At 41.1% G+C, this 24,727-nt stretch overlaps 1 protein-coding gene across 1 annotated transcript in view; it reads right to left on the bottom strand.

Moving 5' to 3' along the window:
• The window catches only part of POLA1 (DNA polymerase alpha 1, catalytic subunit), a 282,895-nt gene that overhangs the window by 131,519 nt on the left and 126,649 nt on the right, over nucleotides 1–24,727 (bottom strand). The window contains exon 34 of the mRNA XM_018561137.1: nucleotides 22,985–23,116. Within this exon, the coding sequence (XP_018416639.1) occupies nucleotides 22,985–23,116 (132 nt within the window). The remainder of the gene's footprint in view (nucleotides 1–22,984; nucleotides 23,117–24,727) is intronic.

The raw sequence follows: 24,727 nt of genomic DNA, 5'->3' as shown, positions 1-24,727 counted from the left end.
GGGGGGGGGGGGGGGCACAGCTGGCTCTGCCTCTAGGCAGGCAGAGCCAGCTCTCAGCTAGCGGGGTTGATCTCAACAATAGTCAGGATCTGCCCTGGCTGCAGCGTGGTTCTGCGCTGTCAGCATATAGCAGGCAATAGCCTTCTATATGTTGAGTTTTGGGTCAAAGGAGGACATTAATAAATGTATTTTTGTGTTTTGGGGCATTTAAGTGCACTTTTCACGAAATTCTAGGGTTTGAATTCAATAAGGTGCGCTAATATTGTGCAACATAAAAATTTGCAAATGCCGCCATTTTATTCTACAGGGGCTTGGCTTTCACAAAATATGTTTGGGGGTTTAAAGTAATTGGAATATAACATGGGAGCAAAAAACAAAGAAAAAAAAAGGCCTCGGTCATTATGGGTTTAATTCCTATGGAAGCAGTAAGGGCGTACTTAGTTTTGCACAGATGGTTTCTCCATTTTGCTTTGTTTGTAAAAAAAAAAAAAACAACGAAGGCCGTGACACACTGTAGGCGAAGCAGCGCAGCGCACAGGCGAGCGGCGAATGATTTCCTGAGAAACGGTAATATACAGGGGTACAAGTACTCCTAAAAACGAGATGACGCGAGGATCTTTACACCCACACACACACACAATGGGTTGGGCTTGATGGACATATGTCTTTATTCAACCTCAAATACTATGTAACTATGTAACTCTCCAGCTAGAGAAGCTGATTAAGCCCATCTCTGCTTCATCAGCTTCTCTGGAGGTCCTTAGGTGACATTGGGGGTCTTGGAGACTCCTGATGTCTCCATAGAGAGGACATGTCATGTAAATTGGCTATCCCATAGAGGGCTTCTTAGCCCCCCATGTAATAGCAATAAAGTTGTGTGTGTGAAAAAAAAAAAAAAAAATACAAAAATGAAAGATTCATTAAAAAAAATAAAGAAGCATAAAATGTAAAAAAATGTTTAAAGTCCCCGCCCCCCACATACACACGCATATATGTGTCAGGTGCGCCTACGTGCCGCACATGTTGCATATTGCCGCAAATGTCGGAGTGCGAGCAATAATTTTAGAGCCATTAAGGCCGGGTTCACACCTGGGCGTTTTACAGCGCTGATCGACGCGCTGTAAAACACCCAGCAAATGAAATCCCATTATTTCCTATGGGCATGGTTCTCACTTGGGCGTATTTCAGCGTGTCGGAACGTGCTGAAAAACGCCCTACGCCGGCGCGTATCTATTAGGATACTGCCGGATAGCCCTCGTAAACGCGCGGTTTGAGGGCTGCTTATCGCGGTTAAAACATGCACCCTAAAACGCGTGTCATACACGCATATTTTGAACGCCTAGGTGGGAACCCAGCCTAAAGGAGAACTTTCACTCACCTCATAGTTCTAGCCGACCTGTGACAATGAGATTGTCACAGGTCGGCTCAGTAGATCGGGAAGTGAGCGAACACATACCGGCGTTCGCTCACTTCTCGATCATGCCACTGCTCTCTGCCGAGACAGGGGAGGAGCTGGATTCCCCCCTCCGATCTGCCAGCGCTGACTGGCAGAACAGATGGGGGAGGGGCAGGTACAGCTGGCTCTGCCTCTAGATAGGCAGAACCAGCTGTCACTCACACAGCTGGGCGGATCCAGACATAATTGTCGGGATCCGCTTCAGCGTCTCAGTATACCGTGAGCTGCAGCTCTCTATATACTCAGCCTAGGGTGATGGGAGGACGCTAATTTGTGTCCTCCAGTTACCCTAAGGAGAACTATGGGGAAAATCCCTAACCTATAGTTCTCCTTTAATCACTGATAACACTAAACTGATGAACAGTAAAAGCGTTTTAATCGTCGCCTATGGGAGTTTATTTGCGATTTTGCGGGCGCACGCAGTTTTAAGGCTTGACATGTTTGGTGTCTATTTACCCAACGTGACACCCCGATTGTTATGGTTTACTAAAAATATGGGTAAGAATAAATGTTTTATAACATAACGTAGGGAAACTTTTTTGTTTTTTTCTACCCATGGTGATTATATACCTCCAAAAGAAAGCTCTATCTGTCCCCTTACCAAAATTGAATATTGGAGACCGAATCATAAAAATGTGTCAGGCCGAAACCAAAAAATACTTTTTCCCCAATCTTAAAAAAAATAAATAATTTTATTTTACTTTACTGTTGGGGGCTCTAGGGAAATATCAAGGGTCTAAACAGACCCCTGATATTTACCTTTTAAACAAGAGATAGACAGAGTCCTCAATCTCTTTTTCTGCAGCCCCTGTTATGAATGAACAGGAATCCTCTATACTGAGTGGATATAGGGTACTTACCATGCCCACAATCATGAATGAATAGGAAGTGATATAGATCACTTCCCATGCATTCATAACTGGACATAGTAACTCACACTACGTCCACTTGTTTACAAACATTCAACGATTAGCTGATCATTGAGTGTTTGTATAACGCTCTCCATCCTTAATCTGCTGTCACAGGAGAGGAGCGGTGGGGGAGGAGAGCGCCGCCTCCTGTGAGATCACAGCGCTCTCCATCCTAACTCAGAAGGTGGAGCCGGGTGGTGCCGAAGGAGAGCTCCGCCTCCTGTGACAGAACAGGAAGGGAGCACGTATCAATCGACTACAAGTGTGATGTCACCGCACTTGTACTCAATTTAGAACTACAAGTCCCTCTGCTGCCAAGGGAGATGGTACTTCTAGTGTCTCTAAGTCAAACCTCTCACGGCACAACTGCACTAAATTCAAAAGTTGAGACTGCAGGGATAAGAACCCCGAGATCCAGGTGAGTGGGTTAGAGATGTGGCCATGTTTTATGCTACACAGTGCTGGAGGAGGTGGGAGGGAGTGAGAAGGGCTTTTATATCATTTTCCTAAGCTGCTGCAGATAGAGCAATGTGATGTTAATCTAACAAGGATGTGCGTGGAGCTATTCACTGTTAGGGTTTTTACAGATGTAAAATGCTAGAGGGCATAATAAAAGATTATCTGGTAGAATTTGTTCAGGAAAACGGGATAGTTAATGACAATCAGCATGGGTTCAGGAAAGATCGTTCCTGCCTTACTAACTTGCTAACTTTTTATGAGGGGGTAAGTAGAGATATGGACGGAGGTAAGCCGGTAGATGTGGTATATCTGAATTTCTCAAAGGCATTTGATACGGTACCACACAAACGCTTGCTACACAAGCTGAGAGCTATGGGCATAGATGAGGTGGTGTGTACGTGGATAGAGAACTGGCTATGGGAACGGGTCCAGAGGGTATCTGTAAATGGCACCTTTTCAGACTGGGCTAGTGTAATGAGCGGTGTGCCTCAGGGTTATGTGCTGGGTCCCATATTGTTCAACCTATTTATTAATGACATCGGGGAGGGTGTTAACAGCGATATTTCCGTGTTTGCGGATGACACCAAAAATAGGGGAGTGGGCATTAATGGAGCAGATGAGGTTTAATGTCGATAAATGCAAAGTAATGCACTTTGGACATAAAAATAAACAAATAGGTTATACAATTATGGGTATGTCGCTAGGGAAGTCAGAAATGGAGAAGGATTTGGGGGTCATTGTAGACCACAAACTGAAAGGTAGCTTTCAGTGCCAGGCTGCTGTAAACAAAGCTAGCAGGGTCTTGTCCTGTATTAAGAAGGGGATGTATTGCAGGGACAAGTCTATAATTTTGCCACTTTATAGATCATTGGTTCGACCTCATCTGGAGTACGCGGTCCAGTTCTGATCACCGGTACTAAGAAAACATGTCCTTGAGTTGGAAAAAGTCCAGCGGAGGGCAACCAAACTAATTAGGGGTATGGAGGACCAGAGCTATGAGACAAGGCTACTAAATTTAAACATGTTCACATTGGAGGTGAGGAGATTAAGGGGGGATATGATTTCGATGTACAAAATGTTCAACGGTGGTAACAACATTAGCGATAAACTGTTTAAAATTAACTCCATTACAAAAACTAGAGGCCATCACCTAAAATTGGTGGAAAAAAAATTCCAGCACAAGGGGGCGAAGGAGGTTCTTCACAGTAAGATCAGTTAGGGTCTGGAACTCACTGCCACTGGTCACTGGTAATTTCAGCAAATAATGTGGAATTGTTAAATAAACTTTTGGACGATTTCTTAAGGGACCGTAATATACAGGGGTACAGGTACTCCTAAAATGAGATCCTAATAGGTTGGACCTGATGGACTAATGTCTTTATTCAACCTCAAATACTATGTAACTATGTAACATCTAAGTAGCTACAGCAGCAAAGTGACAAAGCTGCTGCAGTGCAGTGAAAAGTGATCACACTTTCCTTTGCCTGATGAAAACCATATATGGTCCTGAAACATTGCATCTATATGCGATACCATGTTTGTCTGACCTTAATAAACTACAATAAGATAAAAATTGGACCCTGGTAGCCAGTGGCTTATCCTTTTACATGCTGATGTGCGCAGAGCCATCTGTTACTACTTCAGCAGCCGCTATAGCATTGTGAATGGGATTCCAGTAAGGAATGCGATGGGATAATTTCTGATTTTAATGTAAGGTGCAGACACTGACCGAGTGACCGTTCTGTCCAGACCGCGATTCAGACCTCCTTGAACTTTAATTCACTCACCCTGGTCTAAACTATAGGTCAGATCTTTGTAAACATCTGTAGCGTATCAAATCTTAGGGAATCACATTAAATACAGTTCATCACTGTGTGTACATAGGAAATTAAAAAAAACACTATCCTCATTACAGCACAGTGGTGACTCAGCAGGAGGTGTCTATAGCGGTGTCTAGCTGCGGCCGCCAGATGAGCATTGGCGTTTTCTGATGGTGCAACTTTAAACAACAAGCTACTCACCATTTAGTGTTTTCAGACATACCGACTTAATTGGTCTATTTTTTTTAAAATAACATTTGGGCCGTTTCATGGCTGCCCTAAATAACGAAGCAAAATTAACTCAGACAAAAAGTACATAGTGGCTATAGTGAGAAAACAAGGGTAATGCAACTACTCTCAGTATAGCTCTAACAATGTCATCGCGCCTACAAATAGTGACGAAATACTCCAGCAATTACATGAAGCACGGAGCTAAGGAAAGGATAAGAAAAAATGGGTTTCTGCTGCCTAACTACCACTACAGATCATTTGAGTTTCTTAAATGACGGCAAATGCAGAAACAGCTCTGTACTCAGAGAAAGGAAATGTGCATGTTTTCCCAAAGGCATTATTAACAATTAATAATCATTACAGTGGTGCCTTGTTTACCTGACCTTGTGTAAATTCAGCAGCCTTATAATTAGACCCACATTTTGCACATTTGTATATTTTCATGCATAGATTTGACTCATTCATTCATCCATTAAAATTCACTTGACAGACGTAGATGGATAATCAAGCTACAATTTGTATTTACTGGATTATAGAAAATTGCCCAAACTGTTGTTAAGTTCAAGGAAAGCGCATTCTTGTCTTTCTCTTGTCACCGATGTAAAAGCAATTACACATCATAGGATGGTCCCAGGGCTCCACAGAGATGTTGCAGATTTTTTCTCTCTTGTATCTTAAAGCATTATTTTATTCTATGAGTGGGGAGGTTTATTTGATGCTGTCTAGAAAGCGACTACATCTATATAGAGAGGACTGTGAAAGTAATGTAGTGTGCTAATTAAGTCAAAGGAAGCTATTATTCCCTGATGGTAGACCAGGAAAAGTGGATTCTTTGAGTAAATGGACATTTCAATGAGTCCTAGAATAGAACTTAAAAGCATTATGTGGCCATTGACTATTCTATAAACTTAAAAATATTTAACATTATATACAATAAAACACATTCTTACAGAAATGTAATGTTATCTTATGTTATGAATGCGTACATGCAAACACTTCTATTTACCAAATGCTGCCGTTCTATCCAATTTTCTTCTGGCCTTCTGAAGAGGGCTATCAGTTCTTATAGTGCCGGGATTAAATCAACACAGTTGGTGAAAAGCTACAATCAATGCAATGATTTAACATGCATGCAGTAATGCAATGCAACACAAGTATGAAGCCAGCCATAAAAATCTTCTTAAGGGCCCATTTACATTTGTGCAGCAAGTTCATGTGTGGTGTGTTAAGGCAGCCTATTGAAAATACTGGGCTGCCAGTTCCCCAAACCATCCCAAAGATCAGGCATGCCACAAATTTTGTCTGCGTTGTAACACATATGCCCTGCCTTATAGAGTGACCTTTCAAATTGAATGTCAAAACCATGCGCCAACACATGCAACTTGCGTTACTGAGCATTCCTGCAACACAGATATACAAGGGTTCTAAAACACAAACGTGTGCTGGGTGTAGTGCACATGTGTTTTAAGTGTGTATGGGGGAGGGGCTTTTTTTACTCTGAGCTCAATTTTAAGTTTCTTTTAATACAATAATTCTAAGCTATCTTCTGTAAACTACTAACTTCCCCACCAAAGATAGAGAGGAAGACTTTTTGTATTGCTCCCTTTATAGAAACAGTAGAGCAGGTGAGAGTAGCCACCCAGGGACAGGAAGTGGGTCAGTGCCAGGATTACCAGGTGAAGGGAAGGGGGGGCTGCAATATATTACATTTGTAGTTTGGTGTTTGTATACAGTCTAATGTGAGATGGATGGCTTGGATTTTAAAGCGACACTAAACTTAGTTTGGACTTTTAACCGCCTTACACAGTTTTTCTACTTCCTGGTCCTCTTTGGCACAAATGAAGTAGTAGTGCCCAAGCATTGCATCCTGCTGAGCATTGCTGAGAAATCTCATCTGTAATCTCATGAGATCTCAGGGAGAGGCATTTTGTTTCCCATGGTCCCTGTGTATGTTGTAAAGCAGCTACCACTCCAAGCTCACTCCCGTTAGTAAATTAAACATGATATTGTAATAACCTTTTATTACAAGGTTATAACTGGGATTGCAGAATGGTGTACGCAAAGTGGATTTATGTCCTTTGTGACTAGTGAAAAATGTTTAAATGTAAGTTCTTGTATCTGAAGTTTAGCATGAATATAACAATGAGAATATACAGGCAAGATCTCCTGCTGCCTGAAGCTGAGTGACGGGGGCATTACAGAATTAACTTAAAACTGGGTGTGGAAAATGAAGGAAAGTCATCCTGGATTTAGCCATTTCTACACAGCAGAATGAATATAGTGCAAATAGAGTGGTATAAACGATAGTGTCAAATAATAACAAATGTCTATGACCTGGAGAACCCTCCCCACAAAATAGATTTTCTAGATTTTTAGGTTTTATATAAATCTTCTCTGGGCAATGAGTAAACAAACTGCACAACTGCTTTATATAAAATGAAAATGTTGAGATCTATATCTTCCATTTTAAATTGAGTGAAATATTGGTTTTCTTTTTTAAACAGGCCTTCAAAGTAAATAGTGAACGAGGTGTCGAAAAACCTGTAGGATGAAGATTTTGAAATGCAAAATATTAAACAAATTAATATAAAACCTGACAGCTGTACACATTCCATTTACGCGATTGGTGGAAGGTTCAATGTAAAAAGTCTTCACCATGAAATAGTGATATCACTGATCCAGATGGTATATAAAAAAATTAATTAATGCTACTAGCTCCAGGTTAACCGCTCAGAGAAATACTGATTTAGAAACAAAATGGATCCGTATTCAGTTTAGGGTTGACAGGCACAATTTGAAAGGTTCCTAGCCACAGGACTGTGGGATGTGCTCAGACTGCAGGCCTACTGCTTCTGCTGTATCCCAGACACAACTGTTCTCATATAAGACATTGAAAATATCTGTATTACCTAAACCTAGTTTTGTTTAAATTAAACAGAGGACAAAAGCTCTGATATTTATGCCTATAGCCTCAATGCTTCAAGTACTAACCACTGCAAGAGTCATCAAATGTAGTTTGCATCAAACTACAGAACTGCCCACAGATGAGCCTGCCTTGAACAGAAATTGACCATTCTAATAAATTCCTTTCACAATGGGAATTTATTTTTAGAATTAACAGTTTCCTTAAAGTAGTATTAAACTCTCCAACTTTTTTTTTTTTTAATAACGAATCCAGAGCAAATATTAATTACCCAGCAAAGCCTTGCTTTGCAGGTTTGTCCAAATACTTACAATCATCATGTTTATGAACAGCAGCTTCCAAGTTTTTCAACTAAGCTTTCTGAACTTCCTCAAGATCACAAGTACAGTGCAGACTCCAGCAACTGTTCCTCTACTAGCTTGGAGAAAGGAGGAGGGAAGTAGCTTGATTTGCTGTGCCTGTGTTTATGAAGAAAGACACAGAGCTTACTAGCACACACAAGGGTGACTGCATAGCACTCTGCTTGAGAAAGGAGTCACTCTTAAACAGGAAGTCAGGTCCAGTGCTCAGGGGACCAGATGATTCTGCAGGAAACAAGCTTTTAAACATCAAGGAGCAGCAGTCATTGTAAGTGATTTCATCAGCATTTGAAATAGCTTAAAATCCTTTTGACTTTAATGTCACCTTAAACTTTGAAGATAAGCTTAAATAAATGGAAATACACAAAAAAGAGTAAGCATAACACCTATACACAAGACAGATTGGGACCACCACTGGACTTGGAGAATAGGTGACCAGCAAACCGATATCCTCCTTATCAATACGTCTCTATTGACGTCAGATAATTATAATATCAAAGGAAAATGCTTTTCCCTGTGGAAGGCATTTCCCTGTGATACGGTGATTATCTGGTGTTAATAGAGACGTATTGGTAAGGAGGATATCAGTGTGCTGGTGACTTATTCTCTTCTATGTATGTATGCGGTTCAATCCGCTTGTCACTACGGCACTCACCAAAGAGATTACAAAGAATATATAGGTCAGGAGTACGCTGGGATATCCATACCACCACTGGATTTGAATGCAGGATCCAAGCACTACAGGACAGAGATGCCATGTGCTACCGAAAATTTAAACATATGGTTTAATAAAACAAATGTATATAAAAAAAATACGCCTTCTTAATCAAAATTGCCCTTATATAGGTATATATTTGTAAACTTTTCCAAGAAATCCCCAGTATTGCTAGTGCAAATAGCTCTTACTACACTTGCATAGTACTTAATGACACATTCGTACATCCTGAGGGTACCACTTCAAAATGAATCGGCTAAACAAACTTCCCAGCAGCACTTGACAGTGTTACACCTATTCTTCCTGCTTCCAAAAGCAGTACAGAATTAATTACCAGTTCTATGGATCTATTGTAAGTATAATAGACTAAAGAGCTATCACAGACACATTTATTGTAAAAGCGCCATCCCAAGAGTGTCTCATTGAGGGCCAAAACGATTAACACAAATGCTTTGTCAGATCAAAAGATAAAAACCTGCACCTCCCAACTGCAGAATGAATTAGAACAGTGGGTTATCTTTCAAATTAACCAGGGCAGTTAGTGAAGAAAATTTCATGAAAGTGTAATTCTTAGCCTTTGTGAATCCCCAGCAGGCATTCTGCCAGCTGACAAGATGATGAAATTTCTTGCTTAAAAAACCTTCACTTCTGAAATTAGATTTAGCTTGGCATTTCTATTTTTGCTCCCTCCTCTTCAATAAAAAGCCACTATATCAATTATTGTGCCGCAGCGTAATTAGTGTGCTTATGCATGTGCTATATAAAAGTCAGCACTATCTGCACTAAGTGATATTCTAAACCCTTTACATTCAATGAAGCAGTACTGCAGTGTAAAACATTGCCTTAGAAATTTCAGGCAAGAAAATTAACAATATATCAATGGTGCCCAACTGTTATCTTCCAAGACCCGTAAGGGCATGATTTTTAGTTCCATTAACAGACTCGCAGGTGAGATAACAGCTTTTCTCTTAGACTTAGCGCATGCAGGCTTCAGCTTCTAAGTGATAGTCTGAAAAGCTAATTTTGCTGCAAGCATTATGGCATGTGAAGAGCTTTCTACAAACTCCAAGCAACATTCTTATCCCTTGTACATACGAGATACAGCTTGTAAGAGTAATGTATATAGCAAGCTTTTATAAAGTATTTGCTGTGCTTCAGACAGCTTTTATGAAGCATTTAAAGCAACCTTCAAAAGGAGGTTCGGATGACTGTCACACACACACACACACACACACACATATATGTTAGCTAGCCTAAAAGGGTCTCTTTCAGGTTACAAGAATATCTTGCTGAAGTTCCATGCAAAAGTGCTCTTGTACTAACCTCTCTGTAGGCCCGTGTATCCTACCTTCTCTCTGTCCCAGCACTGCAGTCACCGTAAAACTTCTTGACATTAGACACTTTCAGATTCCAGTCTCCCCTGGCATGCAACATGGTTCCATTCTATGTCTCCTAAGTCACTACAGCACTCAGAAGTGACGTAGAGGCACAAGGAATGGAACCTTTGTCCACCGCTCCGCACAAAGGCATCAGATACTCCCTGATGCCTTTGTTGAATACTGACAAGTCTTATGGAGGCTGCAGTGCCGGAACAGAGGGAAGGTAGGAGACGCGGGTCACTGAAGTAGTATAATACCTCTTCTCTTGCAGGAACTTTCAACATGATTGTGTCGTCACATGACAGGGTCCCCACCTCTACCATCAAATCCCAGAAAATTGCAACTCAGGCAAAGCTGTGATGCTTTTGGTCAGTTTGGAAGCTTCCCTGCTCCCTCACACATTTATAGGGCCATCACTATGATAGGCTGTTGCATATCACCAACAGAAATGTGCATATGATTGGGTGGAATACCCAATCTTGGAATCTGCAGATAAGAGGTCCAAGATTTGTGCATCATGGCAATGATGTCTGCTAGCTGCTGCAGGTATAAGTACCTTAATGTTATAATCAATATACTTTTTTTGCAAAATAAATACTTTGAAGAGACAGTCAGCACTCCCATTATGAGCTATATATACTGCGCAAAAAAATAAAGGAACACTTTGAAAACACATCAGATCTCAATGGGGAAAAATATCATGCTGGATATCTACTTTATACTGGACTGGGTAATGTGTTAGGAATGTAAGGATGCCACATCGTTTATAAAAATGAAAAAGTATCAACGTACAGAGGGCTGATTTCAAAGACACCCCAACAATCAAAGTGAACAGATGATGCAGAAGGCTAGTCCATTGTGCTGAAATTTCATTGCAGCAACTCAGAATGGTACTCATTAGTTTGTATGGCCCCCACATGCTTGTAAGGATGCCTGACAGTGTTAGGGCATGCTCCTAATGAAACTACAGATGGTGTCCTGGGGTATCTCCTCCCATATTTGGGCCAAGGCATCACTGAGCTCCATTAACAGACTGGAGGTGCAACCTGGTAGCGTCAGATGGACTGAGACAATGTCCCAGAGGTGTTCTATTGGATTCAGGTCAGGCGAGCGTGAGGGCTATTCAATGGTATCAATTCTTTCATCCTCAAGGAACTGGCTGCATACTCTCGCCACATGAGGCGGGGCATTGTCGTGCACCAGGAGGAACCCAGGACCCACTGCACCAGCTTAGGGTCTGACAATGGTTCCAAGCATTTCATCCTGATACCTAATGGCAGTCAGGGTGCCATTGTCTAGCCTGTAGAGGTCTGTGCCTCCCTACATGGATATGCCTCCCCAGACCATCACTGACCCACTACCAAACCAGTCATGCTGAACAATGTTACAGGCAGCATAACGTTCTCCACGGCTTCTCCAGACCCTTTCACGTCTGTCACATGTGCTCAGAGTGAACCTGCTCTCATCTGTAAAAAGCACAGGGCCCCAGTGGTGGACCTGCTAATTCTGGTGTTCAATGGCAAATGTCAATCGACCTCCACGGTGCCGAGCAGTGAGTACAGGGCCGACTAGAGGCTGCCGGGCCCTCAGGCCACCCTCAAAGTCCATTTCTGATTGTTTGGTCAGAGACGTTTACACCAGTGGCCTGCTGGAGGTCATTTTGTAGGGCTCTGGCAGTGCTCACCCTGTTCCTCCTTGCACAAAGGACCAGATACCGGTCTTGCTGATGGGTTAAGGACCTTCTCTGGCCCTGTCCAGCTCTCCTAGAGTAACTGCCTGTGTCCTGGAATCTCCTCCATGCTCTTGAGGCTGTGTTGGGAGACACAGCAAATCTTCTGGCAATAGCACGTATTGTGCCATCCTGGGGGAGTTGGAATGCCTGTGCAACCTCTAAAGGTTCCAAGTATCGCCTCATGCTACCAGTAGTGACACTGACTTTAGCCAAATGCAAAACTAGTGAAAAACAGTCAGAAAAGAGGAGTAGCGAAAAAAATGTCAGTGGCCCTCCACCTGTAAAACCATTCCTGTTTTGGAGGTAGTCTCATTAGTGCCCATCTAGTGCACCTGCTGTTAATTTAATTAACACCAAAGCAGCTGAAATTGATTAACAACCCCCTCTACTACTTAACTGACCTGATCAATATCCCAGTAGTTTAATTGACTTGATGCTATACCCTGATTAAAAAGTGAAGTCCGTTCCAGTCCAGACGACAAAAAAAACAAAAAACTCTGGTCTGGAATGCACTGGAACTCATGTAAACACATTCAAACTCACTGGAAAGCACCTTAAAGCCCATTTTAAGCCAAAAAAAGGGTCAAAAGGTGCAGTAAAATTACACTGCGTTTGCAGATCTGCTCCAGACATGGTGTGAACATAGCCACAGGGTATATAGATGAATGTAGTTGTGGTAACTGACCCAAAACACTCACTCAGAAGTCTAATATAAAGGCATATGAGAAACATTAACCGATGAGGAGCGTGTGTGTGGTGGGGGGGGGGGATTTATCGGACAAACTGCCTGCAGTGTAGGGTTAGGAGCTTAGAACCACTACTTCATTTCTCACACAACAAAAAAACATGATTTCCTTCACATTGTTTCCATTTCATCAGATGCGATTTGTGCTTCTAGTATGCATAAAAACTAAAATTCTACCCAATTTATATATTGTAGATTATATATGTAATGATAGTTATTGGTATACATGTTTTTAATTCCACATTTGTATTTGGTAAACACCTTGCATGTGCATCATGAATTAGAGCTTATTTGAATACACCACCTCCAATTAACACTTTAATAGAGCTGTTATTATGTAGGCATCACATCATAACGTCACACACAGAGGGGGAAGTACGTCTGTGTACGCTGCACTTCATCTGCAAATCTGCAGTATGACACCAAGGCTCCGAACTGGAACCGCTTGCCATCAGGAGGGCAGAGATGGGTATGGCAGCTGAACAGACTACGGAACATACAGGCATGCTGTGTGTCTGTATGGCGTCCTTTACCTCCAAACAGTAAGCCCTGGCAAGCAAACTGAACACGCAAGCACAGACCTGCTTCTGTGCTTTATGTGGCAAGTTTGGAACTAGGAAGAAGGGGGACTGGCAGGATCAACCAGGTAATTATAATGTATGCAGTACCTGAAACAGAGGCACTATTTTTTTTGTGCAGATGCAGATTGTTACATCCTGAAAGAAATAAAACATTTAGGGTAACATATACTAAGTATTGCACCTGCCATGCATTTAGGTGCTTCTTTAGTGACAGAATTTAAATGAAAGGAACATTGTACAGAGAAAAAGTTACAAAAGGTGACCCAATTCATATAATACTAGCTGCCTGTATGTCTAAAACTTGCAAGTTTGCAGCCAGTGAAGCCAAAATTCCTAATATGCATACTAGGTTCAGGTCAGTGTATTGTTTTCCCATTATGCCTTTTTCTACAATTCTCTGTATGGAGGTGGCCATCTTGGTAGAGGCAGGGATTTGCTTCATCACATTACTGACTACAGCAAAAACAGTCAGAAGCACACAAGTGACATCAGCAAATCACACAAGACCAGCAGTCAGTTGATATTACACTGCAGTTATTCAGGTATGAAGGTGTAGGCACAGGAATGTCTAGGGACACTCCCATAACAAGAAGTCTACATTCTGTTTTTCAGAAGGAACGCCAGGCAAAATGGTACTCTTCCTACTACTGCTTAAGCACAATTAACCTTTTGAAAAGTTTCTACACCCTAGCAAATCTTAACTTTTTCAGTTTGGTTCTACTTAAAGCCAGAGGATCAACATGACAGCCAGACAACTGGCATATTTAAAAAGATCTGTAATACCAGCCTACATTTTTCTCTTAGTACAGATTGCCTTTGAAGTGACCCTGTTGGGAAAGAAATAAAGGAGATGCCATGGCTGTCTTGTTTCTTGTAGGTGCTGGCTTCCAGTGTATGTACCCATCACTAGCTTCATCCAAATGTATGCAGCATGCAAAGTCTTAAAACTGTAACATACTTGTTCCAAGCTCCGTGATGAACTAGGAAAAATTCAGCCAGTAGCAAGATCGCAAGTTCATGCGTTTTATATTTATAAACATAGTACCGGTAGCAATAGAAGCTCCTGAATTTCCATCATTACAAGTTCCCTTTAAAATTGGGTGTGGATTGTGAGTGAATAGGATAAGTTGCAATTTTACAAACCAAGTGCAACTTGGCAGAAACCCCCCCCCCAAAACATTAGTACCCCTACTGATGTCAGCGTCTATTGATATTAACAGTGCATTGGAGCAGCTTCAAATCCCTGTCAAATGTAATTTATAAACGCCCATGTACAAAAGCCTGTGATGCACAATTTACATTACTTAAAAATCTTTTTTGCTCCCAGCTTAATTTTTTTTGCTCACCTTATGGCAGCTATTGGTTTTACTTTGTGATTTGAGTTTACACAGCCTGCAGGAAATTGCAGCTTCTGCCTGTTTTTCATTTAGCAAGCTTTTTTTTGTTCCCTTTTGATTCATTTTTTGAAAACAGGATTATTGCTATATATTTGAACATGTTAATTTTGGAAAGGAAAGGGACTCTGAACGTTAATTAATGCTTTCAGTTATCTGTTTTGACAACCCATACCTGTCAGAAATCTGAAGTTTTTAATCACAGAAGGAAACGACTGCATATATATTAACAGGATTTTACAATGCAGAACGTATTCAATGAAATCATGAAAATGTGGTTAACCCTTTGGTGATAAAAAAAAAATCACGGATGTATGCTGCAGTTCCCAAAAGGAGCTTTAGCCTCTACCTTAAGGAGAAATCAGTAAAGGGCATTTGTAATAATCTGAATCCCTTTGAATCTATTTGGAAGTACAGCCTTACCTTCAAGGCATCAATTTTTGTTTTCCTGTATTCTCTTTCTAAAAAAAAAAAAAAAAAATAGAAGTGTCAGTCAATATTACTTGTTCCATTTCCAGCCTAAGCTCAGTGCCGATGACAAACACACCTGAAAAAGGGCTTTAAAGTGTTCTAAAGGAGTTCTTAAATTACAATTTGATCCTACAAAAGTTTGGCACATTAATAGAGCTGCAACAACTAATCAATTAAATCGATGATGAGAATCGTTGGCAACTATTCTGATCATCGATTAGTTGCAGCCGCCGCTCTGCTCCTCAGCTCTCCTCCACGCTGATGCTGGCTGCAGTGGTCTGTGTCCTTTTCAATCCCCGCTGCTCTTCACGCCTGTGTCGGCAGAGGCAGCGGGGACACAGACTACTGCAGCCAGAACCAGCGGGGAGGAGAGACCGCTGTGACTCTGTAATCTACCTCAGCAGCCGATCTACGGCTACTCTTCCCCTGTACGGCGCCGTTCAGCCGCTTTAGCCCCGCCCCCGTTCAGCCCCACCCCTATTGCAACTAGAGGCTGGGAGCAATACCAAGCCTGCTATTGGATATTTTACTGCCTGCTGTCAATAAGCAGATGAGGACCTGATTGAGAACTTCATGTCCATCCTCTGCGGATTGACATCAGGCAGTAGGCGGGTGCAATAGCCAGCCTGCAATTTGCAATTTGAAATATCTAATAGCAGGCTGGCTATTGCTCCCAGCAATAAAGTAAAAAAAAAAAAGTTTCAACAGATAGTTAAATAAACTAAAATTAAAAAAGACAACATTTAGTAAATAAAAAAATTAAGATACAAAACAAAAAAAAAAGAAAAACATTTTGGGTATGTTTTAAATATATTGGCTTACAGTTTTACAATTCAGTTTATTGCAGTATGCGATGATACCTTTCATACTGCAATACTCCGGGTTGTAGGTGCATTTGGGATGCATTGAATGAATGGCACCGCAACGCACCTCCTGCAGCAACATTTGTCAGGCCAAAACTGAAAATGCCATTCATTCAATGCATTCCAAATGCACCTCCCGTCCGCAGTGTGATCGACCGCACTGGAATGCACGGTACTGCAATGCACTGTGTTGCAGTGCGATTGCAAACAATGTGCATACTGTTTTATTGTGAAGTAAACCTTATGCCTGTAAAGCTGCATTTGTGTATTTTATTTTAAATAAATGGCTATAATTTTTTTTATTCTATGCGATTAATTGATCAAAGTTAATAATTGGCTAACTAATCGATTATGAAAATAATCGTTAGCTGCAGCCCTACACATTAACATCACTGACCTGAGGTAGGGCCTTAAAGCTGAGCTGATTTTTTTTTTCTGGCAGGCAGAGAATACATGTAAATAACAGGCCACCTCTATGCTACAGGAGGAAAAGCCACACTAACAAAGTTAAAGCACCCTCCATCTTGGGCAAAGAATAATATTTTTCAGTCAATTCTTCGACACATCAAAAGATGTAGCACCCCTCCTCTTCCCGATTAAATTACGTTAAGTGTCATTCAGCCCACTTCCTGTGTCTGCAGAGCAAGACTTTTTCAATAATCGATTATAATCGATTATGTCGATTAGTTGTTGCAGCCCTACTCCACTCCCCAGATTTGGTATACAGGAGAAAGCTGCAACATTTAGGATCCAACTACCACCAGAGGAAGATTAGGGTGAAAAGGTCCTGTGATGTCAATAAAGACTTTTTTTGTATAGTTGTATTTCCACTTTTGCAGTTAAAGTCCACAAACCCCACTATGTTAAGCGTCACCATTCCTAAAGCAAACCTACAAATATTTTTAAAAATATCTTTCTAGATGTTTCTTTGGAGCAGGCCTTTGGGCAAACAGAGCTACACTAAACCATTTGAGGGCCCATTCACACCAGGGCAGTTGCGGATCAGCGTGGTTTCCACTGTGATTTTAAAAAGGGCTGTTTTGGGAGTTTTTAAAAATGTCCAAAACCGCAATAAACAGCGCAGTTCCATTGACGGCTAAATGGAAACCGCACTGATCAGCACGGCAAAAAAAGGAACAGGGAGCGATTTGGGTGGTTGGTGGATTGCATCGTGTGGACCTGTGCGGCCCCATTCACCGCCCCAATGTGAATGGGGCCTGAAAGTGAAAGGGCATAAAGAGAGTGTGAGTGTGTGTGTGTGTGTGTGTGGGGGGGGGGGGGGGGGGGGGGATACCCCCACACTGCAAGGATTACCTACTTCTTTTGGTCTAGGGGATAAAATAAAGAAAACATACTCGCCTGATCCTCAGTAATGCAGCGCTGAGAGCTCACCTCAAACGCCTATTAAGCCTTGCAGTGCGGGGGTAGCCCCATAACAAGGCTTAATATTACATTTCCTGGAGTACTTATTTAGGTTTTAAAGGTTTTCAGAAAAGAACAAGTAAAAGTGTAAACTGCAGTTATTTATTCTTTTCAAGTTATGCTATGCGAATGGGGACAATGTAACAAATATAAAAGTAGGTATTAACCCAATATGCCTGCAAAAGTGGTAATACTGAAACTAGGCAGTATGTGTCGCTCTAGAATTCACAAACTTAATTGTGCACTACACAGATTCAAGGTATCCTATGCCAGATGCAGCCCCAAAACATACCCGAGTCTCCTCCATGTTACACATTAGGTACGGTGATGTTATTTACCAAAATGTTTTGTTCAAAACACCTTCACAGAAGCAATATGGCTGGTCAATGCGCATTTCAGCAAGTTAGTTTGACTTTATGCTTTTCTATAAACACTGGAGTCCTCCTGGGTCTTCTTTTCCTCCCTCCTTTGCTATCTCCGTTCCATATCCAGCGTGGGACACACGATGATACCAAACAGGAGAGATACCACTTTTCTCCATTTAAATAGGCTGACCAACTGATTACAAGATTGAAGACGTGTGATACTAAATTACAGAAAACAGTTTGAGATATCACACAGAAAAAAAAAAAAGAGATGAGAGATTGAGTGATAAAGGGAGACCAAAAAAATTATTTTTCAATCTTCATGAAATTGTATTTTCCACTTAATTGGTGCACACAAATACATAGGTTTCAGGTGTCTACACCCTTTATAAAAAAGGTACACAGGTAACGTAACAAACACCAATGCGAATACAATAAAAAAAAAAACAGAAGCTAAGCTGCCGGCTAAAATTACTTGGTAGTCTTTCCAAATTCAGTAGAGTCTGGGAGCCATGGGCCGCTAACTTCCTTCCACCTAACTTTGACAGGTCTCTCATGAGCACTTAACTTTGGGATCAACCTCTCGATAATACATGCTCTGACGTGCACGACAACCCCCCCCCCCCTCAAATACCTCCACCTCCTCTCCCCCTCTGATTCTCTTTTTTTCTTCTCGCCTTTCCCTTCTACTTAATACTGTTTTAGTTCTGGTTATGCCCGGTCTTTCTAGACAGACTGGCATACACATCTGCTCAACAGCAGATTGTAATTGATGACTTATCAATATCCCGTGAAGTTCCTACCTCCTGCTGTAATTCTTGATGTATCCAAGCTCAGTACACAACATTGTTGTTATCTCTGTGCGATTACCCGTCTGCCACTTGCAGTGGATGCTTTTGATATACTTTTCTATACCAATAAAAACTTATTGAATTTAAAAAGAAAAAAACAACAGAAGCTACAGCATGTACCACTTCCTCTGAATACCACCCAACCTCAACCCAGATTCAAATACATGTGCACCTCACCTTTTTGGACACCGTATGAGCACTACCAGCATGCTATAAAAGGAGTAGATTACATGAGACAGAGGGTAAGTGCCCTGTGATGTACTTCAAGAAAAGGATTTTACAGGCAAGACAAAAATTCCTATTTTGTTAATTGCACATAACAGGGCAGAGGATGGTATTCTTAGACTGGGATGTCCAAAAGCAGTCCAACGGAAGGGTGGGGCAACAGAGCAACATCCACCAGGTAAAACTTAAAGAATTATCAAAAGGCAGGTAAAGGAGAAAACTTGCCCCAGGTGTCATAAGCCAAGCAAACAATCCCTCGAGTCTAACGAAGGTGGAAGAAGAAGTCTGTCACAATGGGGCCATGATGACACACAGCAGGACTGACTAGGAGTAGCAACAATAGAGGGAAATCTCATTAGGATATATGGAACAGGACAGAGGAGGAAAAACAACATCCTGGTAAATGGTGAAGAAAAAGAAAAAAAGAAAAACCACCACGTTGTCCCTGTGAAGAACAAGAAAAAGTTCTTCACAGGGACAAGGCAAAGAGGGACAACCATGCGAAGGAGGATAAACAAAGGAAAATCCTTGATCGGTTCAAGGGACAAACTAAAAGGATTAACAGAACCCAGGCTGAGATCGAACCTTCACTGGGAATAGTAAAGGAGGAATAATGCAAGCAACCGCCTGTACAAAGCCCCCACAGAAGAGCAGCCTCTGAAAAGTTAGCCACCAAGGCCAACGCTGATCAAGTGTTGCCATATAAAGTTTTGCTTGTGTAATATATTAATTAGATAATATAATATATATATTTGACTGCATCTATCTGCATGTTATGTGACTCTCAGTTCCTCAATTGTGTTACTGTGAATCTGTCTGCTTTAAAGTCCTAGCTATTGTTTTGTTTGCTTATCACATCACACATGGGGGGTAAACAGCAACCTCATTTAAATCTACCAATCAGGTTACACCCAATGTACATTTGGTAGGCAGTGTACAGAAAGGATGATATAAGGTATTGTTAGCAAGCCACGTGCTCTCTTTTTACCTGGAACACAAAGGCATTCAGTATGAACAGGCGAGAAGCTGAGAGGTAAAACTCCACCACACTTGTACATTGTCTTGTAAATATTGTTTTGTGTGTTATTTGTAAATATGTAACCCTACCAATAAATGTATATTGCTGATGGAACTACTTCTTTTGTCCATCAGGAATTAGGCATGAGAACGGAAGAGGTCCACATCTCCTGCCCTTACCTGCAACAGAGGTCTTCAACCCCTTGAAGACTATTCTCTGCAATCCAGACAATGATACCTGCAGAAGCCCACCTGTTTACATGCCTGGAATGTGCATGCTGGTCAGGGCTGGAAGTGGAATTTCCATTCGGTCCAAAGGCAGATAGGCTTCCATTAATAATTTGTGGAACAATCAATTTTCTTCCTAAAGGATTATTCAAATCACCATCATAGAAAAAAAAAAGTGTGATTGAACACTGATCAGATGACCTCACAGACAAGTTGTCTAGTGGTAAAGGGATAACTGAATAGCTCAGAGCTCCAATCAAAAGGAGTTTCCTCAAATGACCTGGTCCTTTGTATCGAGAGGGTATCAAGGACCCCTCTTCAGTCAGGTAGGCAGGTGTCAATCATGGTAACCTTTCAAACTACTAGGAGGAAGGATTTTCCCAAGTCCTTTCAAACTTTTGACCCACCATGCCAGAGAAGGCCTAGTCATGATGAACAGGTGAATTGGATGATCCAGAGACCGCATACTCTTAGCCCATGGTGCCAGAATAGAAGGTTAAAAGGCCTAAAGGTGAAAGAGTACATGGGACTGCCCCCAAGGAGGACTCCCAACAAGGGTTACTCACTGTCCAAGGCTGTGAGCAACCCAGAGACTGCTCCTGGCAAACTCACTGAAAGTGGTCTGACTAGGTCACCCAGCAAGACATCTTGGACAGTGTTTGTCCTCCCTGTGACCATACCCCCTAAGAAGTCTTCAGTAACAGGGCAACATGGGGCTAACTCAATGTGCTGCACTACCTGTCAAGTTAAGTGCCCCATGCATGAAGCAACTTTACAGGATGACTCCGCATAATCTTTCTGGCAGGGCCCAGACGTGGTCCCCAAGGCTTGGTTGAGGTGTTCCAGTCTGGAAGCTACTTACTTTTGCTACACTGCAGCAGTGTAGCAGATGAGACTTAGGGAAAAATATGTATGAAAAAATCCAAATTGGAAAAGAAAAATAGGTTGGATTCTCTCAAAATAGAGAGATAAACGTCCTAAAGACACTAGCAAAAAACTGAGGCTTTCTGAACTGGGAAGGGTTATTCTGAGATGTCCTTAAAGCTTTGCCAGTGTCTCCTCTCCAGGAGGTACACAGTATAACCAATTGGCCTAAGAATACCATTCTATGTCCTGGGATGTAAGATTAAGAAATATTTTCATATTCGATATCAGGTGTAAAACTGTTTAAAATCATATCGGTAACAGAAAATGACCCAAAGCCATTATAGATTCCTTTTACCAAAAACCACTCCAATTTGCTAAGAATTAAAAGTTGAATTTGCCAATGATATGTTGACTACATTAACACTCGGAAAAAGTTAAGTAAAAACATATAGAACTGACAAGATAGTTAATTTACAGTATAGAAGCTATTTGAGAACAGCTGTTCAGTAGAAATATTTAAAGCAAATTTATATGCAAGGCAGTGATTCCTTGTTTACAAAATCATCCATCTTTATAGATTAGTTTATTATTTCTAAAGCAAAGTAAATTCTATTTCATCTATTTAATGTGCAGCTTACAATTAAAAAATCATCCTGCTCAATGCAACATGGCAAGAAGGTATCCCACGTGGCCCATTAGAGAAGCATACAATTATTCCACCATTCGGCTTTCCCGCCTTCACACATTTTGCCAAAGTTCTGGAAGAATGACAAGCTAACAGGCCTATAGGCCAAACACATACTCACCCACGAGCTGCAAATAAAAATTGTGCAACTCAGCTGTAATCTTCAAATGTTATGGAATATGAAACACTAAAATTTTGCAATCAAACTCACAGTACACAACATTCTCCTGAGCAGTTCCAATATACATCCTACCAATCATCACGTGTGGTTGGCTGTCCGACTATATCCCAATGACCGTCGATTCATATATTAGGTTTGAATAGCCCTGCATATACAGTAAATCTGAGAGAAAACAACCCACTTGTCCTGAAGCTGACAGTTAAGCTTGAGAAACAAGTTGCACAACACAAACTCACAAGCAGCTGAAATGCATTTAGAATCACATAATCCGATTTACATAAGCCAATATTGCCATTACTTTGGAAAATATAGCACTGCTGAGATGGCAAAGGAGATGCTGTATGAATAGACAGGTATACGGTTTGTGTTTAATGGGCTTCTTTTGACATCAGTTGGAGATGTTTCAGAATTCACAGCAGGAGCAGCTGACCTGTATTTCACCTGCTTCATCCGGTTTTGCCTTCCCATAGGATTGTGTAGGGAGATAAACAGTTCTTAACGTAAACAAGACCCTCTACATGTATGTAGAGCTAAGGCAATCCATTAATTTTTAATAGGCCAAAGAACCTCAACAAGAAAATGCACCTGACCCTTTTGTAACAGCATACAACGCACAGCTTTTGAAATCATAGGCTGCCAGAAAGGCAATTATAGTTGCTATTTGGTTACAGGCTGAGGTTTGCATACAATTGACCCTATGGCGACGGGGTCTCTTAAGTCAGGTTTCACTTATCTGTTCCAGCACCAAAACTAGGGAATGTAAAAGTCTTCTTGTCATGCCATGATTATCTTCTTAGAAGCTCAAAGATTTTTTTGGCTAAAGAAAAAGTACTAACATGCTGCCCTTTTTTTAGTGCATGGTCGAGAAATAAAATGACAGCTATTGCAGGGAAAAAAAACAAAAAAACTATCTAGTTGCTTGGTGGTTGAGCTAATCTCAAAAGATCCTGGAAAAAAAGATTCAGCCAGTGAAATGACAATTAGCTTGCCCTTGTCTCAGCAATTCAAATGCTTTGTTATTTTTAATATGCAACAATAAGTATAGCAAAATTACTGTTTTACGTGTGACCATAGAGACAGAAAAAAAAAGAGCCCACCACTTACTATGTAATACTTCTTTATGTGTCGTCTTATGTCTAAGAGAAGCTTATTGTGGATCAGCATTGTATACTCCAATGGTGAAGAACTGCATTCTGGTTTACTGCATTGGAGTAAGCTTGGTTCAATCTGCAGTCCCTGCAACAGAAATAAAAGCAGACTTGCTGAACAATACACTAAATTATCGCATTAAAAGGAAAAAAAGAAACATACTGAGAGACATACTGCACCTAACGCCAGTTAGCAGTTTTGGATAGGCACTCTTTTGGTAGGCACTGGTGGGTTAACCAACGCACTGACTTTTTATATTTGCATTTGTTTTATCTGATTTTAAATGAATACATTTTATTTTAAAGAAGCCATAAAAGGAGAAAAGTAACACCATTGTTTTGACTTTTGTAAAAGCCACAATAACTAAAACGCCTGGGAAAATCGGAAGGTTTAAATTTCTGGAAGGAAAAAAAAAAAAAAAAATGATCAAAACATTGCTCAAAAGGTTTTTCTTTTTGTGGTGATGCCCTAAATACAGAATATATACAACATAACTATGCAAACATCTTACAATTGTTCTTATTAAACTAAATCCCTTCTAAGTGCACCTTGCTTTAAAGCTAGTTAAGAATTGATGAGTGCGTTTGTCATATGTTTCACTTTGTGGATTGAGGCTTGGACACATCATCCGGAAATTAAACCTTGAGACAAGGAACAGATAAGTGCCAAGCAGTCCCAAGTTGTTTGCCAGGATTTTTACTCAAAATGGCTAACAGGTTCACTTTAAACACGTTTGGAAAGACAGCAACCATCACAATTACCTCTGCAAAAAAAAAGAAAAAACCAAACAGAAGATTATTTTCAAATCTATTCAGGGACAAAAAGGAGGTCTTGTACTGATGGGTTATACTGCTGCCTCAGTTTGTAGCACAACAGTACCGAGAACATGGTCATAAACACAAAGTGGGGGGTCCGGTGTCCATCAAGGGACTCCAAGAAAAGGATTTTGCAGCGAGCACAAAAATTGTATTTTCTTTTTCAAAAGACTCCAGGACATCCAACTTCGTCCAAAAGAGAGGTGGACAAAAACACAAGACACAAGCAAAACTAAGAACTGGGGACTGTCTAGAGCTCAAAGACCAGCCTGAAGTACCTTATGCTGGCATCAGATGAAACAGCAACATCCACCTGGTAGAACTTAAAAACATGTTGACAGAAAGCAAGGTGACATTTCAATTCTGGTAAACAGTTGCTGGGTGTAGGAATCACTCCCCTGGGCTTCTGGTTGAGGACGTCTGCCTGCAAATTGTTTACACCTGAAACGTACAAGGCCGAAGGACAAGGCTGGAAGGTGAAGTTCTACTCAGGAAGGGATGTGGACTACATTTTGCTACAGCAAGGCTGCTGGCTCCTCCCTGAAGGTTGATGTCCTGGAAGAATGGGGACATGCAGGTATGTGTCCTTGATAGCCACAGACTCCAGAAAGTCTACATGATGTAGGAAGACTAAGACAGATTTGGTAGATTCCATGCCGAATTTCTGGGCTTAAAATTATGACATTTAGAACTGAGGTAATAATCCCTTGGTCTAGAAGACATGAGATTAATGAAGAACTGCTAATCTGTGAAGTGACACAGGAAGGTTGTAGGTGAGAAAACAAGGAACAGCATAGTACAAAAATCAAGCTTGTATCCTTGGGACACTACCTCCTCCACCCAAGTGTCCAAGTCGCAATCTTTCTAAATGTCTGCAGAGGTT

The sequence above is a fragment of the Nanorana parkeri genome, unplaced genomic scaffold, assembly GCF_000935625.1.
Source record: "Nanorana parkeri isolate BGI_ZX_2015 unplaced genomic scaffold, ASM93562v1 scaffold503, whole genome shotgun sequence".
Taxonomy (NCBI): Eukaryota; Metazoa; Chordata; class Amphibia; order Anura; family Dicroglossidae; genus Nanorana; species Nanorana parkeri.
The sequence above is the reverse complement of the archived record's forward strand: the minus strand, read 5'-3'. Positions and strand labels throughout refer to the sequence as shown.